This window comes from Empidonax traillii, unplaced genomic scaffold (genome assembly GCF_003031625.1).
Source record: "Empidonax traillii isolate 1590-97213 ecotype Southwest subspecies unplaced genomic scaffold, ASM303162v1 scaffold966:size223555, whole genome shotgun sequence".
Lineage (NCBI taxonomy): Eukaryota > Metazoa > Chordata > Aves > Passeriformes > Tyrannidae > Empidonax > Empidonax traillii.
The window spans coordinates 75068-91806 of NW_020956159.1; the positions used below are offsets into that span (position 1 = coordinate 75068).

At 38.1% G+C, this 16739-nt stretch overlaps 1 protein-coding gene across 1 annotated transcript in view; it reads right to left on the bottom strand.

Moving 5' to 3' along the window:
- LOC114067792 (copine-4-like) overlaps window positions 1-16399 on the bottom strand; it is a gene marked incomplete at its 3' end in the record, with an annotated part of 80988 nt that extends 64589 nt beyond the window's left edge. Inside the window, exons 1-2 of the mRNA XM_027903472.1 lie at window positions 16300-16399; window positions 5636-5823 (exon numbers count right to left, since the gene is read on the bottom strand). Of these exons, the coding sequence (XP_027759273.1) occupies window positions 5636-5823; window positions 16300-16357 (246 nt within the window). The remainder of the gene's footprint in view (window positions 1-5635; window positions 5824-16299) is intronic.
- Window positions 16400-16739: the final 340 nt, after the last annotated feature.

The following is a 16739-nucleotide window of genomic DNA, read 5'->3' on the forward strand; positions in this document are numbered from 1 at the left end:
TTTCCTTTCTTTGTCAGAGAAAGATTTTCCTAAAATGGTACATTCATCTTATTGTTACATCATTACTTACAATTAATTTTATACAGGATACTCGTTCACCAAATTGAATCTTAGAGTGAAATCAGAAAAATAGTATCTAGAATTCTCTCTAGCATTAAATAGATTTTTATTAAATATTTATTAAATATTTTTAAAAATGTCTTAATTTTATTAATATAAAAAAATAAAGTCCAAACTCCACCAAACACCCAATAAACCAGCCCACTGTGAAGCCTTGCAGTTCTTTAAAGCAGAGAATAAATCCCAAATCACTGTTTAAAAATCTCTGTGGAAGTGCAACAATAGTGTTTGGCACTGCATCTCTAAAATACTCTGAAATCAATCCATGATGGCTTTGATATGCTGAATCTTCAAAATATGGGATATAATGGTAGCCTTTTTATAAAGTGACAGAAAAATCAGAAGAATAAAATCCCAAATAGCATTGAGAAAATAAACAATGATTTTCACAGTGTCTCCTCTTACACATGAACAAGAAACTTGAAATTAATCAGCTAGTGTCAAGTTCAAGAAACACAATATTATTCAACCACCACTTAAGTTACATAACCCTTATGTCCCAGGATATCCTAAAAGTTCTTTTTAAATACAAAAACTTCTAAAGTTATTTGAACTAAGTTACAGAAGTTATTCTACCAACATTTATTTTTTAATTACAAAGGCACAAACTAGTGTTTAAGAACTCCCTGAGCTGCAGATCACTGAGCGCTGGCAGAGCAAGCTGGAAAGACCCTTTTATATTTCTCTGATCTCACATTTCTTCATTGCCACAAACCAGCAATCAGATGCAAGACTCAAGGCTCATTCTCTATACTCATGATAGTCCTTGTTTCATTAAAACCAATCATTAAACTTCCAGTTCTATCCAAATACTTAATCTATTGCTCTGCTCACTACATGAACTAAAAAGAATGTATTTATTTGCATTTATTTATATGTAGGGGTTTTTTCCCCCTCTTCACAGTATTTTTGTAGTTATTTTGGAACAGTTTGGTAGAGTCATGGAATATATCATCCCACAGACTCCCCTATTTCATGGCTTGTTGGCTTCTGCAGTGGGCTGTAACAGCCACAGATGGGTAACATGAAAGATTCTTTTGGGTATCTATGGAAACAAGTAGTTGAAGTCTGCCTCAAGGTCTTATCTTCAGATCCTTCCCCCGTGCTAGGAAGGGGCAGGGAATCTCCTCCACTATCCGATATGGAAAGGAGCAAAACGAGTCAGCTGGTGCTGGGAGTGAAAATGGGAACCTGAGGCAGGTGAAGAGGCAGAGGAAGGAGAAGGACGATGGAATTCAGAAATGAAACAAAAGAGAGAGCAGGATTAAGTGGAAAAGCAGATGAAGAGCAAAACCATGCCCTTCCTATAGCTTGATTCCTATGTAGCCTGTTTATAAGGCTCCACTGGAGTTCTACACTTTAACTAGTTCTATGCATTTCCAAGCTCTTTGGTCTCTACCATCTGTTTGCATGAGAGTCTCTCTGGATGTAGGTTAATGCTCAAAGAAAAAAAAAAAACAAAGAAAAAAACAAGTTAGAAAATTCAGTTTTGTTTCTTTAATCTTGCCAAGCTAATCCTGGAAATGTCATGCTAAACAATAAGTGAATAACTTTTATTTAAAAAATATAAAAATTAAAAGTAGTGATTTTGCCCTACACGTTTTTAACAAAGCTCACCGAGTTTCATGAAATTTGTGACTTCAGATAACGTTTTAACAAAAAAACCTATTTCAGTGAACAAACTTATACATCCAAGCAATTCCACCCAATTTCATCAGTATGAATTTTAGTAGATGCATGTTGTCTTTGGGTACTGCTTTATTTGCTCTGCAGTTACTTCAAGTTTAATAAAAACTTAGGCAAAATAAATAAAAAGCAAAAACTCCAGCTGGCTGTTCAAATCCACAAGGCAGCAGATACTCCAGCTGCTCAAATTTTCCTGCTGAAAGCCGTGAGAGTACGGCTACAGGAAGCCCTCCCCGATTTCCAGACCTGGCTACTTGCCTTCCTAAGCTCCTCTTCGCTTTTCATAGCTACAGACATCATGTTCGATCTGCTACGTGGGGCTATGTGACACCTCCCAATTCCTTGTGAATCTTGTATGACCAGACACAGCTGAGCAACTTACTCAGCTTTCAAAATATCGTGTGTTATGGGTATGCAGATAACAACCTGTGCACAGGCCCAAGCTACTTTCTTAGGAATAAGGAGTTCATGAGAATGTCAGTGCTAGCACATCTTAGCTGAGGACTCCAATGCCACACACAATAACATTTATTACACATGGACATCCAACGCTGCAGATGGGTAAAATAATCATTGGAGCAAAAGAATTTATCATCACGTACCTCAGTCATTCACCATTTGAAGCTTGTTACGGTAATTAAACTCCTTGAACACACTCAAATCAATACGGAAAAACAGCCACTGAATTATCATCTTAAACAAACAGTTTAAGTGCAACATTTGGCCACTCTGCAAGGGTGTACCTGCTTAAAATTAAGGTCAGAAGAGTTAAAATTCAGTCCTGGGTAGTAACAGATAATTCTGTATCACACCCTTTAATGTCAGGCTAAAAATACAAACTTCATGTGAAAGAAAGAGTTAACTGCTGATTTTCCTGGGAGACACTATATATTATTTACATTCTAGATTGGTGGAGATAGTGCTTTTCAGACAGCACCAACATTCATATACGGAGAAATGTGGCAAGACGTGTGCACATTTGTGCACGTGCAGGTTTGTTTGTGGGGAAACATTTACCCAGACAGAAAGAGAAAAACAGAAAGCATATCTGTCCCAGGGCTGGGGACAAACCCCCAAGATTCTTTGAGTCTCCCTCCTCAGATACACTCAAAAACCTGTCTGACACTGTCCTGGGCAACTGGCTGTAGGTGTCCCCACTCAAGCAGCAGGGAATGTACTATGTGACCTCTTAAGGTCCCTTCCAACCTCACCAAATCTGTGTCTCAAAGAAGTAAAAATAAAACAAACTAAACAAAAAAAAGCCCCAAACCAAACAAACCTGAAAAACCACTATAAAAAAATAAAATAAAGTAACTATATGCCATTTCCAATCTCTGGAAACTGCATCTACCCAGTCTACAATAGCGTCAACACATTTCCATTCTATATTTACATGTGCAGGTGGCAAAATTTACACAAACATACACATATGCATACACAGTACTGTAGCACTGAAAAAGAAATCTCCTCAGCAACGGGATGACATGCTTTATCAAAATCTTCCAAGAGACAAATGTGCACCAATTCCTCACTTTCAGGGATTACCTGTGTCTGTAGAGTGAATCCCTCACATCCTAGTGTCTCTAATTGCATGCACAATGCAATCCCATCAGCCTAAGCCCACAAGCTTCAGCTGCATCTGGCCTAATAGCAACTCTGCAGCCAGTCCTCGGTACTTTTCAGAGATTTCAAAAGCACTTACATGCAAGACCACAACCTGTATTTCAGCCACCTCCAGACAGCTACTCCATGTTGATAAAACCTCCTAACAACTAGAGCATGTGATCAGTGTGCATGTTTCAGTAATACCGCATCTTGCTACAGTCTGTTTGGAGACGTCCAACCTACCAGGGGTTTAAGATGTCTGGAAATGCAAGACAATTTCATCAAGGCACTAAGTCCATATATGCAAACTTCCTCAGTTCTGCTCCTGTTTGGGTTGCCATTTAGTGATTTCTATATTGAATATACTCACTTCACTGATAACTAGATTTATTCTTTTTTAATTATTAGTTTTTCTGCTTTCTCAGGTCTTGCTGGATCATTGATTGCCGTCAGCAGAAGATTCTTCCAGCCAAATTATATCTTCATCTATACCTGAGTGACTCTGCTCAATTTAGCTCAGCAATTGCAACTTAATTAAAAATTCCGTTGAGAATGTGCTGGCCAGAAAACACTCATTATGTCAGAGCTGTATTCACTCCACAGCGCTGATAGGAACATGAACTAATAAAATTTTTTTATTCATACTAAAATGAATGCCCTGGACTCCCATTAAAGAGTAAGAGAAATGGACATAAGATGAGAATCGTATCAGTGGGCAGATCTGTTCTGCAAGAATTACTCAATTCAAAGAATAACTTTCCAAATTAAAACCACATCAAATAAAGGGAATCTCTGTTACAACATCAGAATATATAATTTAAATCTACTTACCCTGCTCATAACTGGCCAGAGACAAACTGTATGTGAAATGCACTCAGTTATTCAGAGAACTGAAATATCACAAAAGTTTTCATTCCACCCTTTCCAAACAGGGCATTTCACTTATTTTGGCCTTGAATACCTTGCTTGATTAATTTCTACTGTTTATGTGACTACTCGAAGTGCAATTATATGCTTCTTTCTACAAAGTTAGCTAAAATTACTTTTTTCAGGCTATTATATCACCTTAAATATTAATTACATGGACACACTGATTTTATAGCTAAGACAATTGTGAGAGTTTTATTTCTACTCATACTGCAGTTTTCTACCAGGGACATATTTAATGGTCCCACAAGAAAAAAATAAGAAAAGAAGAAGAATACCATCAAAAAACCCTTAATTTTGCTATGCTGGTGCCGACTGGTCTGGAAGAATTTCAGAGGTCCATAGGTCAAAACCAGATAATTGGAATAAATGGAACCAAATCCCCAAAGTCTGACAAATCTGGCTGAAAACGCTGAATTCAAAGACCCTTGAATTTAGGATTTTACTTTCTGCCCATGTTCACAGTTAATATTTTTATGTTTTCATATATAACACAATCTTATGCTGAATGCTGAAACTCTTGAAAAGAGACGGATGAATACGTACTCAAAATTAATTGGATTTATCACATCCCTAATTTTCTCTTATGTACTTTCTATTTTCCTTTTGAAGTCACACCTTTTAGCTAGTTAAACCACAAACACTCACATATAACTTTGAAATAAAATAACCAACAAGATGTCATTAAAAATATTCCATTCCATTCTAATGTTCTTTATTTACAATTTGAATTTCCCTAAGACATCCTATCTCCAGCTATCAATGAAATTATTTCCAAGATTCGGTAAAATAACACGAAGCAGGATTTTAGTCAAACTGCAAAAGAAGGCAAACTGATCCAGCAAACACATTAATTTTACTAACTTCAACTATGAATCCAATTGTAATGCTCAAAATTTGCAAATCAAGCTGCTCTTTCACCAGATTGCTTGACAACTAGTAATAAATATTCCTCTCTTCCATGGCATTTTGCTTCTTTCTATTGTAATGCCCTGATGGTCATTAACCCTGTTATTATATAGTGTTTACGAAACATGAAGCCTAAAGGGGAAAGTTTCATGATGCTTCACTCTTTAATCATCTTGATTTTTAATCTAGACTCCAAAGAGAAGTTCAAAGTTTTTGATTAAAAGCGTGTTAGGGTTGATGGAAAATCTCCCTTTACTCTTTCAAGATTATGTTCCAGGCTTCAAATTACTTTTTCTCTTTATTGTCCTTGCTATTTGAAATTCGCTTCAGCTTGTCTATGCCATCATAAAGTGTCAGAAGAACCATTTTTATTCTGTTAAGCACTCACCTCAAACCACTGGCCATGAGACTGCATTTTAAGGATGACACAAGGATCTGGTTTTGAGAGGGCATCCCTGTCTGATATGCCTTTGCATGCGACTCGCAATTCCACTTTAGTCAGGCATGGGCTGTTAAAAATTCCCAGGGTATTGGCTGCTGATTCATAGATGTTGCTCATTTTCTTCATTCCTTGTTCTGAAAGAGAGAAAAGGTCTCTATTAAGAATGGTGCACACACAGTACAGCCCTCCCCTCCCTTCCAGAAGCCAACGCAAAGTTCTGCTAGAACAATAACTGTGAATGAGATCAAGAACAAGGGGGAAAAAATAAAATCAAAGGAATAACTATAGAAAAAAGAAATAATCATCTCATATGTTTATAAATAAGCCAAGTTCAAAACTGTGATCTTGACTTCCAGCTCTGTTCCTGGTTACAGAGCTGCGATTCCCCAGGCCAAAGGATAGATAAGACAAGACAGTAAATCCAAATCTTTCCTGATAACACCTTAAGAAGACTAAATTTAATTTGTTCAGCGCTCCCTCAATCTGCTTTTATTTATCAGTATTCCATCCAAAATGTATGTGCTTCTTACACAAACTTTTGCTGTAAATTCCATAGAAAGCCCCTTTTCATATCAATCTTAAATTCCAGAATACGTTTCACTATTTCCACACCTGCTGCAGAAGATTACCTCCCTCCATTGCTAGGCAAGTAGTCAAGATTGATGTTCTAAGGGGAAGCACAGGATATTTGCACTGGCAAATCTTGTTGTAATACAGTGTCTGCTCTTTTGGGTCAGGAATCATGGTTACATGAACATAGGCAGCTGGAATGGCAGGGACCTCTGGCCCTTACGTCATTATGAACACCACCACCAACCTTACAGCTCAAGCTTTTGCTCTCAACAGAAGCAACAAAAATATTTTACCACAAAGCTTAGTAAAAATCACTGTATGACTATTATTGCATCAATAAAGAAGAATATGGGAATGCTATAAATGCTAAATTGTTCAGAGCTTCACAGTCTGACCCCTGAAAATTTTTCTCCTAATACAAGGATTAGTGCCTTTACCACCTTACCCCATACCTAAGAGCTGCAAAAAATTTATCTCACACTTCTAGAGGGCAGATTTGTCCTGCTAGTTTATCAACAAAATAATTTCATGGTCTGTTTTAAATCTTTTCGCTATCTCTTCCACAACATTCTGTTCTCAATGATTTTTGAGAGCTGTTTCAACAAAAGTTAAATTTTGGAGATACAGAAATGAAAGTGAAGTTCTCTTTTCCCAACACTGTGAAACTAAAAATAAACCCACAAAACCACACCTATACACTTTTCCAGTGAATTATAGAGGCATAATTGGAAAGGTATTTCTCAATTCAGAATAAGAGGAGTTAGCAAAACAGTGTGGACCTCTAACACATACTGATAAACTTCAGGAGTGTAAGTCTGAATGATGAGGCAGATGATCTGCTCCCCTTGCAGATCAGAAAAAAGCTCATTAACAATTTACAATTCTTCCAATTCAAATCTACACAACAACTTACAGTACGACCATTTATCTCCTGTGAATACCCCAGCCTGCTGGGTTTGATATGTTTGTAAGTGAAGTGAGGGTGGATGGACTGCAATCACCCTCTTGAGCTCAGGATCTATGCACATATTTCCTTATGGTAAAACAGGCTCGAAATGTGAGTCGAGCCACAACCACAGTGCCCAACATCCTAAGATCAAAATGGTCTCCTTCAGTTCTTCCCAGTTACCTGTAAATATGGTCACCTGAACTACTGTACCTTGGATTCAGTGTTAGGAAAGAAACACGACTAAGAAAAAAGGCAAAACTAAACAAACCATAGAAAAGGTAGTGATATTAAGCTACATTATAAAGCCCAAAGAGCAATCTCAGGTTCTACATGTGCATTCTTGTGCACTAGTTTAGTTTCTCATCCATTTTTAGCTAGGAGTCCTGACACTGAAAATAAATCAGCACGACTCAAATCTCAAAGTCTTTTAGAGAGCAGGGAACAACGTTTTGTGTTGAGTCAATTCGTGACAGTGATGGCAAGATCGTAGCTCCAGCTTGAGAGCAACAGCAGGCAGAGGGAATTGAGCTCCAGCCTAATTGGAACTACTCTGATACAATCACAAATTGAAAAGCAATGACCTGCATTCAAAGAGGGACCTGAAATCTGATACCTCAACTATGTGTGACAAGAAGTGATTGGGAAAAGCCTTACCAAAAGTGATGATTCAAAACAATGTTTGGAAGACTGGTTTGCTTCTTCTTGCTACCTTTTTTTTCCCCAAAAAAAGAACAGATTAAGGTGGTGATACTGTGACAAATCCACTGAAGGCTACTATTTAGCTAAAAATGACAGAGAATATTTATAAACATGTATGTATTTATATGTATTTTGCTAGCAATCATCACAATCTGCTTTTTTCATTCTGCTCCTAATATATTCCAGATATATGATGTCAGGAGCCTAAATTTCCATGAACTAGGACTACAAAAGCACTGCTAGGAACCGAGGTGGGGAGGAAAGACTAATTATTCAGCATTTTATAATCCCATCTCCTTCAGAAGGCTGCTCAACAAGCGCATCCCACACATTTACAAGACGTTTTTACACGTTGCCCTTTCCGAATTGAAATCCATTTGAAAATTGGGTTAATTCTGTCTAATGCACATCATACATCATTAATAAAATGTCATCCTTTGTGCAAAAATAGGTTGGTGATTTAATCAAACTGGATGATTTCAACACTGAAGAGAAGAGGAAAAAGTAGCAGAGTGAGGGGGAGAGGTGTATTTTTCTTCCTCCTACAATAATTATATACTGGTTTTTAGAACTGCAGGTAAGTATAAAATTATATTTCTTTTTATCACTACAACTATTCCTTCAGCTTTCTAAATTTATCAATGGAAAAGATCAAGCCACATCTTCTGTCTCATTATATTCTTCTTTTAATATAATCACCAGCTTGGGCTGTTGTGCTGATGTCACGTTACCAGGGAGCTGGGGGCCTGGAAAATAGATTTTGAGCCTACTGAAAATGGCTAAGAAAAGGTATTATTTTATACAAACAGAGAGAAGTTACCCTGCGTAAGAAGCTATTTGTCAATTAACTACATTATTGATGGAGAAAAAAATGCTAATTTTTCTTTGCTACAAGCTTTTCCTTTTTCAGTTCATTAGAACCTTATTACTCCTTCAACATCCACATGATTTCAATATTCACTGAAAAAGAGCTGTATCCGTGAGAGGAAAGCAATAGCGTATGTAGAAAAGTAAGTGAACTGGTCACACACTACTCAAGTTTTCAGTTCATTTCTGCATACATTCTCTCTCATTTCCTCTGGAAAGGAGGAAAACAGGGTATCATACGCTTGCCACACAAAATTACTACACAGTGCTAGACTGGATGGAAGGGGGGAGCAAAACCAGGTCTTCTGGTTTCGCCTCCCCATAGTGAAACAATGAGGAAGAAGGCAGTACCAACTGGAAAAAAATCTTAAAAGTGCGCTGTGCTGAAATCAAAACATGTACCAGGTTACCCCAAAAAACAAACAAACAAAAAGAAACAAAGAGTGTCTGGAATACGGAAAAAAAAAAAAAAAAAAAAAAAAAAAAAAAAAAAAAAAAAAAAAAAAAAAAAAAAAAAAAAAAAAAAAAAAAAAAAAAAAGGAAGACCTTGAAGACAGATCTCTATCTTCACCCTCCCCAAAATATTCTATATCTGGCATATTTAGAACTCACTTACTAGAAATTAATGTGCTCTTTTGACATTTTTAAAGAGATTCATGGTTTATTGATGTGTATAAATTCCTGATGAGGCTGGAAATAAAGAACATAAAGCCAAATTCTTCCCCATGGTGCCCAGTGACAGGACAAGAAGCAATCGGCACAAACTGAAATACAGGAAATTCTGATTAAGGGAAAGGAAATTTTTTACTGTAAGGCTGGTTGAACACCAACAAGCTTCTCAGAGAGCTTGTGCAGTGTCCATACTTAGAGATACCCAAAACTGGAGACAATATCCACAACTTGTCTAGACACGGCCCTGAGTAACTTCCTTTAAGCAGGGGCTTAGAATAGATGATCTGCAAAGATCCTTTTCAGCCTCTACTACTCTTGTGATTAAGAAGAAAACAATCAAATTATACTCTCTCAGTGTATAGATTGTGATATGTTGTTGAGCACTATTCAATGATTTGAATCCCTTGGCTCCAAAACCGTGCAGAAAATCACAAGACAGAGATGAGCTCAACATTTCCTGTACAAAGTCTACAAAAGGCTCCCATATGTAGGTATCTCATTAAAAGCAATAGCACAAAAGTTCAGAAGATTGTACCTGCCTATATAATTGGATTACACTGAAAATCAGTATTACACATTTGACAGATGCATCTTTCTCCATTCAGGGGGACTGAATGGCTTAAAATGTTCAGTCAAGTAGTCTAGTGACTACAAAAGTAAGCATCTTCATGATGTGAAGTGCAAACAGTACATACCTCTCTCCAAGATCTAAAAGACTTGAATTCAGCTTACACAATCAGATCCACCTTGTTACAAAATACTGATCCACACAGGGCTTTAGAGAACCTCACAGCAAACTCATAACCAGGCTCCTTAGATTGACCATGAAATAAATCTAAGATGTTATCTGCATTCAGATTTCAAGATTTCTCCTCTGCCTACCTTGTCAATTTTACTCTCCTACACACACAGTATCCAAAAACCTTTTCTGCAAGATGCCTGGGTGAAGAATGAAGAGGTTGCTTCTCTACAGCACCTTGCTAAGAGCCAGGGAAACATGCACACTCAGTCTCAACTTCAGTTCAAGTAATAAATGAGCAGCAGATGAGAAAGATGCTGAGATTAAAAGCAGTACCAGTGTGCTCAGCATTTAGAAAAAGGTCTCGTTATTTAGAAACCAGAACTCCAGGCCAAAGCACAAGCAGATGAATTCGGGGTTAGCAGGTTTCCCATCACAGTTATATTGAGAGCTGCGTCTGAATCATTTGTTTTACTGGCACCCTGGTCATGAAATGAAAATGAGCCGATAGCATCTGCCTGCTTCTGCAAAAGTAAACAGCAAGAGTCTGCTCCTGGAAAGGTAAATTATGTTCATAGCAGGTGCATGCAGTGGGAAAATACTAGTGTAGGATTACATGAAATAAGAGCTGTGAATAAGTGCCTCCAAAAGAGGGCATGCCTAAAAGCACTGGATGTTGTGGCATTAGCTGCTCCCTACTTATCTGTACCTATGAATTATACATGGGAGAGACATTTAGCGTTAAAAACACATGAGCAGCACAACTCTCTAGACAGAAAGCTTTGTACCTACAGTTTCTGGATCTTCAAGGTTTAAAGTCTCTAATAAAAGAAAATACGAAAACCAAATCTACAGTTAGCACCTTAAAATTCATAAAACTCAGACTACCAGCTTCTGCTGGAAAACAATTAGTGGTCCACTGTTCAAAAGAGATTGGAAACCTACTTTTCTATGCTATTAAGAATTGGGATCCTTGTAGTCCTAGGAAAATGGCTTCCTCTAATTCTGTTCTACATTCTTGACTTACGTTACAACTCATAATCAAAATCTATATAGTCATGTTCATTTTTAGGTGAAATCGCTAGCTTTAAACGACAAACAGAAACTGACTAAATAAAAGGACATTTTGAAAGTATACTGAAATTTTTATAGGGTCTGATCTGAGATCCACAGAAGTCAGTGAGAAAATAACCCATTGATTTCAATAAAGTGGGTGTTTGAGTAATATAGTGCCTCAAGCAATCCTGTTTTCTCCCAGTGTATTTCATCATTTGGAACACAGTGATGAAAAAGAATCATGAGGCAAAGAGGATTCAAGTGCCTTAGAACTGTCTTTTGGGGCCTCACCCAAACTCACTTACCTTATTAATTGGCTTCAAATGTGCATTTCTCAGGCCCTGAAGATTTTATATGCTTCTATCCTGTTACCCATTATGATACAAGATCAAGTTATGAAAAATACAGTAAGAGTGAGATTTACAGAAAAGGCTGAAATTATGTTGGATGTTCAGCAGAAGAGTTTTAAAAAGTTCCTCTGTTTAATTACTTTTTCGGCTCCAGCAGAATGTAGGCCATGGACCCCTTCAAGGAATGATACTAAATGAGGTAAGCAATTATTTGTCTTTAAGAAATTTTATGTGACTGTTAATTCCTGGTCTCAAGGAATTACTCTATCAATTGTTGGCATCATGGCTTCCTTGGTTTTGAAAAGCAAACCCATTCCTTCTCATTCAGCCACGTGGCTGGTAAATAAGCTTTGTGCAAATGAGGAAAGAGGGGAATTCGTCAGGAGGTCCTGATTCAGCAAGTCCATTAAATTGATATTCCAGGTCCTTAATGGAGAGCTCACTAAGATACCTGGCTTGCCAAGGTCTGAACTGAGAGCACAGAGTGATAGCAGATAGCCCAGAAAGAAAGCAGACCCATCTCTATTAAAAAATGTAGGTCAATGGTTGGAAGCCAGTGATCGGCCACAGAAGATGTCGTTTATTACCCTCATTTCCTCTGTGAAGGAAGCTTTTCCACTAAAACATTTTCATAGCAAAGGGTCTTTTGTAGCCTGTGTTACATTGTTTGATGAACCTCACCATGAACTGCTTTCTTCCTTATTTTGTCTAATCTTTGTTGCTGCTGTGGCCATTGCCTTGGCCTGTCTCTCTGCATCTCTGGAAACTTACTTCTCATGAACAGTAAGTGCAATCTTAAAACGTAGTCATTCGATTACTTATCTTTGACCACACTCCCAGACTCCTGATTATCAGCCATATCTCTAATTACTGTACAAGACTCTTCTTCTATTGGCATTAAAAATTATTCTGGTCAACATTCACTATATTATAAAGAATTTTAAATTATCATAGATAATACAGACAAAATCCCAGCTGCCAAAATTAATTTGAATATATGAATTATTGTGTAAGGAGAAGTCAATAGGGTAGCTAGACCCCTCCATAGGGCACTTTGTGCAATTAAAAATACAATTTTTCCTTCTTCCCTTTGATTCTCTGACTCATACAAAAATTAATGAGGATTTATTTAAAGTTACACCTACCAAAGTTTGATAAAGGCCTTTGCAAAATGAGCAACAAACTCAGTAAGGAAGGAAGACCTGGAGAATCCACAGCAGTGCTATTCTGAACAATGAGACAGATCTGATAATGCAAGTAATCTATTTAGACAGAAGGGGAGAAGGTTCAGAACAAAGTGCCAGCAGTGTAAATGGAAATATACACACACTGACAGTTCAAAGGGACTCATTACCATAGAACCAGCTGTTTCAATTATAAGGGGAGAAAGGAAAGTCACCAGAAAGAAACTGAGACATCCAATGTATGACAAAACACTGTACAAAAGCATGCTATACCCCTACAAATAACCCCATTCCAGTTAAGAGAGGGGAACCCCCCACGATAACTGCAGCAGTGGCCAGTTTTGGATGCTCTGAGTGGAGCCCACTGAAGTCACACTCAGTGCAATGCAAAGCACCTGTAAGAGTCAGTCACTAAAATATGTATATTCTATTATCCTCTACTAGAAGTGCAAATCTAAGATTCTCCCTTTCTCCTTTAGTATGTGGCTAATGCCATCAGTAACCTCTTATTTTGCAGAGTTCCCACTGTCTTCCTGCTTACAATGCTGTACAGGAGAAAGACAAGAAACTGAACAAACACAAGATCAAAATTACCTTCCCAGAGATAAATGCAGACAACACCTCTGCTAGAAAGCAGTATCAACATTTACTACTGGAAAAGCAGCAGAGATCTTTCCCCCCCCACAAATTAACCAAAGTCTGTTTTATTTACATTCACCGGATTTGTACCAATCACAAGGAGTCTGCCTCTCCCACAAGGCTGGCTTACAGGCTGGTTACAGAGGGTGTGTATTTTGTCCTGTTTAGAAAATGACACCTTCTAGGACAGTGTGGTGTCTTTAGAGGATAACAGAATGTATTTTATTTGGAACAGTGTAGAGGCCAGAAAGAAAACAGACTGAAGCATCTTTGTGCTGACACACAGTAACCACAGGCCCCACAGTTGTCCTGTTATCCACAGTCTTATTTCCTTAGATATGCCTGTCCAAATCCTTCACTTGCAACTCAATAATGTCAAGCAAAAACATTAAATAGTCCCAGTGTTCCTCATAAAAATGACATATTTTATCTCAGAAAACATTAATGAAAGTGGCTTCATTCTTAATTTCACTTTGATTTGCAAAGCCATTAGAACTGATGTTCCATAGCCTTTTCTCACCATTATAGAAGTTAAAAATGTATTTAAAAAGCAAGAGAAAGAAAAGCCAGCAAAGTTCAGACTGTCCCATAACATGAATCCCCGAGCTGATGATTTATGAGGGGACTGAATAACATGAAGCCCCAGTAAAATTCAGGCTGCCAAATAAATAAATGATTTGCCTAATGGTTTTGCTATTGGGTCTCAGGAGTCTAACACACTACTATGGAGGTAATGCCTGAAGCATGGCCAGCTGTAAGCACAGGGGTTGGGCACTGATACATGGAAAAGCTCTGGACCACTGAATCCACTTCAAACATCATACTGAGGAGTTTCACTCACACAAAGGCCCAGAACTATTATATGCAAGCCATGTGTGGTTTGTGAATATAAGTGACATGAACCTAGTAAATCATAGAAGTTCAATTGAATCTCTCTAATCAACAACTTCAAAACTACTAGCATGAGATATTTATTTGACTGCTTATCACTAAAAGCCATTACAATTTTCTTAGGTTTCCCATTTTAGTTTGCTGCTTGTACTAAGCGATATATATCAAATGAAACACAGGAACAGAAGTTTATTCACTCTGAGGATATGCCTTTGCTACTTTTCTTAAATCAGCTCTCCCAGTTAGGTATTAGAGGGAAAATAAAGCTGTCATAAGAAGAACTGAAGCTTTATAATACAGTTACTTATCCAAGAATCTTAAATGACTGGATATTTTGCTATATTTCAGAGAAAGATAAGCCTGGAACAAAATCAAATAATCCCAGCACTCTAAAGTGTAACAGTTACAATTCTGCTATAGGCTGAGAGCCTTCAGAACACATTTCAGGTGAAACAATTCTTGAAATAATTAGCCAATTCTGAACAACAAGAAAGATTTACAGTCTACTCTGTTAATCCTTGCATTATCACCTACACATGCATAAAATACATTTAAAATTACAATTACCCTTTATCCACCTTGGAAAAGCCCACTGGCTATCAGCTAGAAGAAAACCATAGAATTGTTTAGGTTGAAAAGACCCCTAAGATCATGAGTCCAGCCACTAACCCAGCACTGCCAAGGCTACCACTAAACCACGTCCCTAAGCACCACATCTGCACATCTTTTAAATACCTCCAGGGATGCTGAACCAAACGTTTCCCTAGGAAGTCTATTGCAGTGCTTGACAACCGTTTCAGTGAAGAGTTTTTTCCTAATATCTGATCTAAACCTCCCCTAGTGCAACTTGAGGCCATTTCCTCTTGTCCTGTTGCTTTTACTCGGTAATGAAGCAGCAAGTTGTGTTCCTCAGTTACACTCAATTACACCAAAGTATGTATATAAACACATGTAACGCTTGGAAGAGTTTATCCATTTACAGATGTAACATATTGCAAACTGCTAATTTTCCTCAACAGATGGCTATAACGGCTTTTCCTGCAGCATAAAAATGATTCTACAAGAGAAGCTGCTTCCTGCTGCTAAACCAAAGATAGGCACATCAAAAACAGCAGTGAAGAAGAACTTCCCCATTTACTGTTTAGTTCTTGCACTTGCAATATAACCAGAAGGTATACTTGCTACAAGTTGGCTCAGGGCTTCTTTGTAGTGGGAGAAAACCTAAATTTCCCTACTACACAGGGGTCACAATGAGCCCAAAACCAGAACTGACCTTTAAAGTCAAGTTGCTCTGTCAGGTAGGACAGGAGCAGAAGAAAGGGAGCAACAGATAGTGCCACAAGCAGTTGCACTCTCACTTCGTACTCTCTGATCAAACATGCTTGATCCCTTTCTCAGCAACAATCAGAAGCCCTGTGGCCTCCAGGACTCCGACACACAAGGAGCAGCCTGTCCACCCTCAGGGGGCCACTGGGAAATGGACAGCTTTGCCAGTCAGTTCTGAGTTCACTTTCTTTGCAACAGAGGTTCAGGGACAACAGATTGGCTTTGTACCACTAGTTAGAGTATGAATCTTTCTTGCCTTTTTGTCATCTACTTACTTTATATTTCCTTTTCAAGATCCTTGATCAAATGTTTGAAGAGTCACCCATGAAACTTAGGCCAAGCTCACACTGACACTGTCTCAGCTAAACTGGCAAGGGATGTGATCACATTGCAGCTCCAACTGCAGGCACCAGAAAATCCTAAAGGAGATGGAGCTCTGACAGCCAAATTCCATTTATATGGAGAGTGTTAATATCTTTCCTAGATTCATTTCTACTAGTTTAGTCTCACTTTTCAGCCATATTCTATTTCCTGTCTGGAGTGTTTTGAAATCACAGTACCCCCGTACCATAATAGATTCAATCTCTGGAGAAAGCCAGTAGCTATTTTTGGTATCGAACTGATTCATAAAAGAATTGCAGCATGCTGTCATCAAAAGGTCCTACCAGTGCTAAATGTGCTGCTGGTGCCAGTGTCGTGCCACTCCTCTGCTGGCGTGTCCATGCTCCACAGGATCTGTGCTCTACTGAGCGACCAAAGATGGGTCCTACTGCGTCAGGACACAGCGCAGCCTCATATAGATCCTAACCTGGGCCCTGGAAGCAACAGAGCTTTGTCAGCAATGTTATAGCAGAGCTACTTCCTTCTGACACAGTGCCAAGGCTTTGGCTAAATATTACTTTTGAAAACAAGCTCTAGAAATCCAAGCCACCGAGAGTTTTCAAGCTTTTCTCTCCCTCAGGAATTCTTGGGATATGAGAAATAGATGAGAAGCAAGATACTTGGAATATCTTTATAAAACTTTGTCTGACACAAGTCTCTTAAACACTTCTAAAAGGAATCTATGAGTATACACAAGAGCTCCATTTTCTTTGCGAAATCTGCA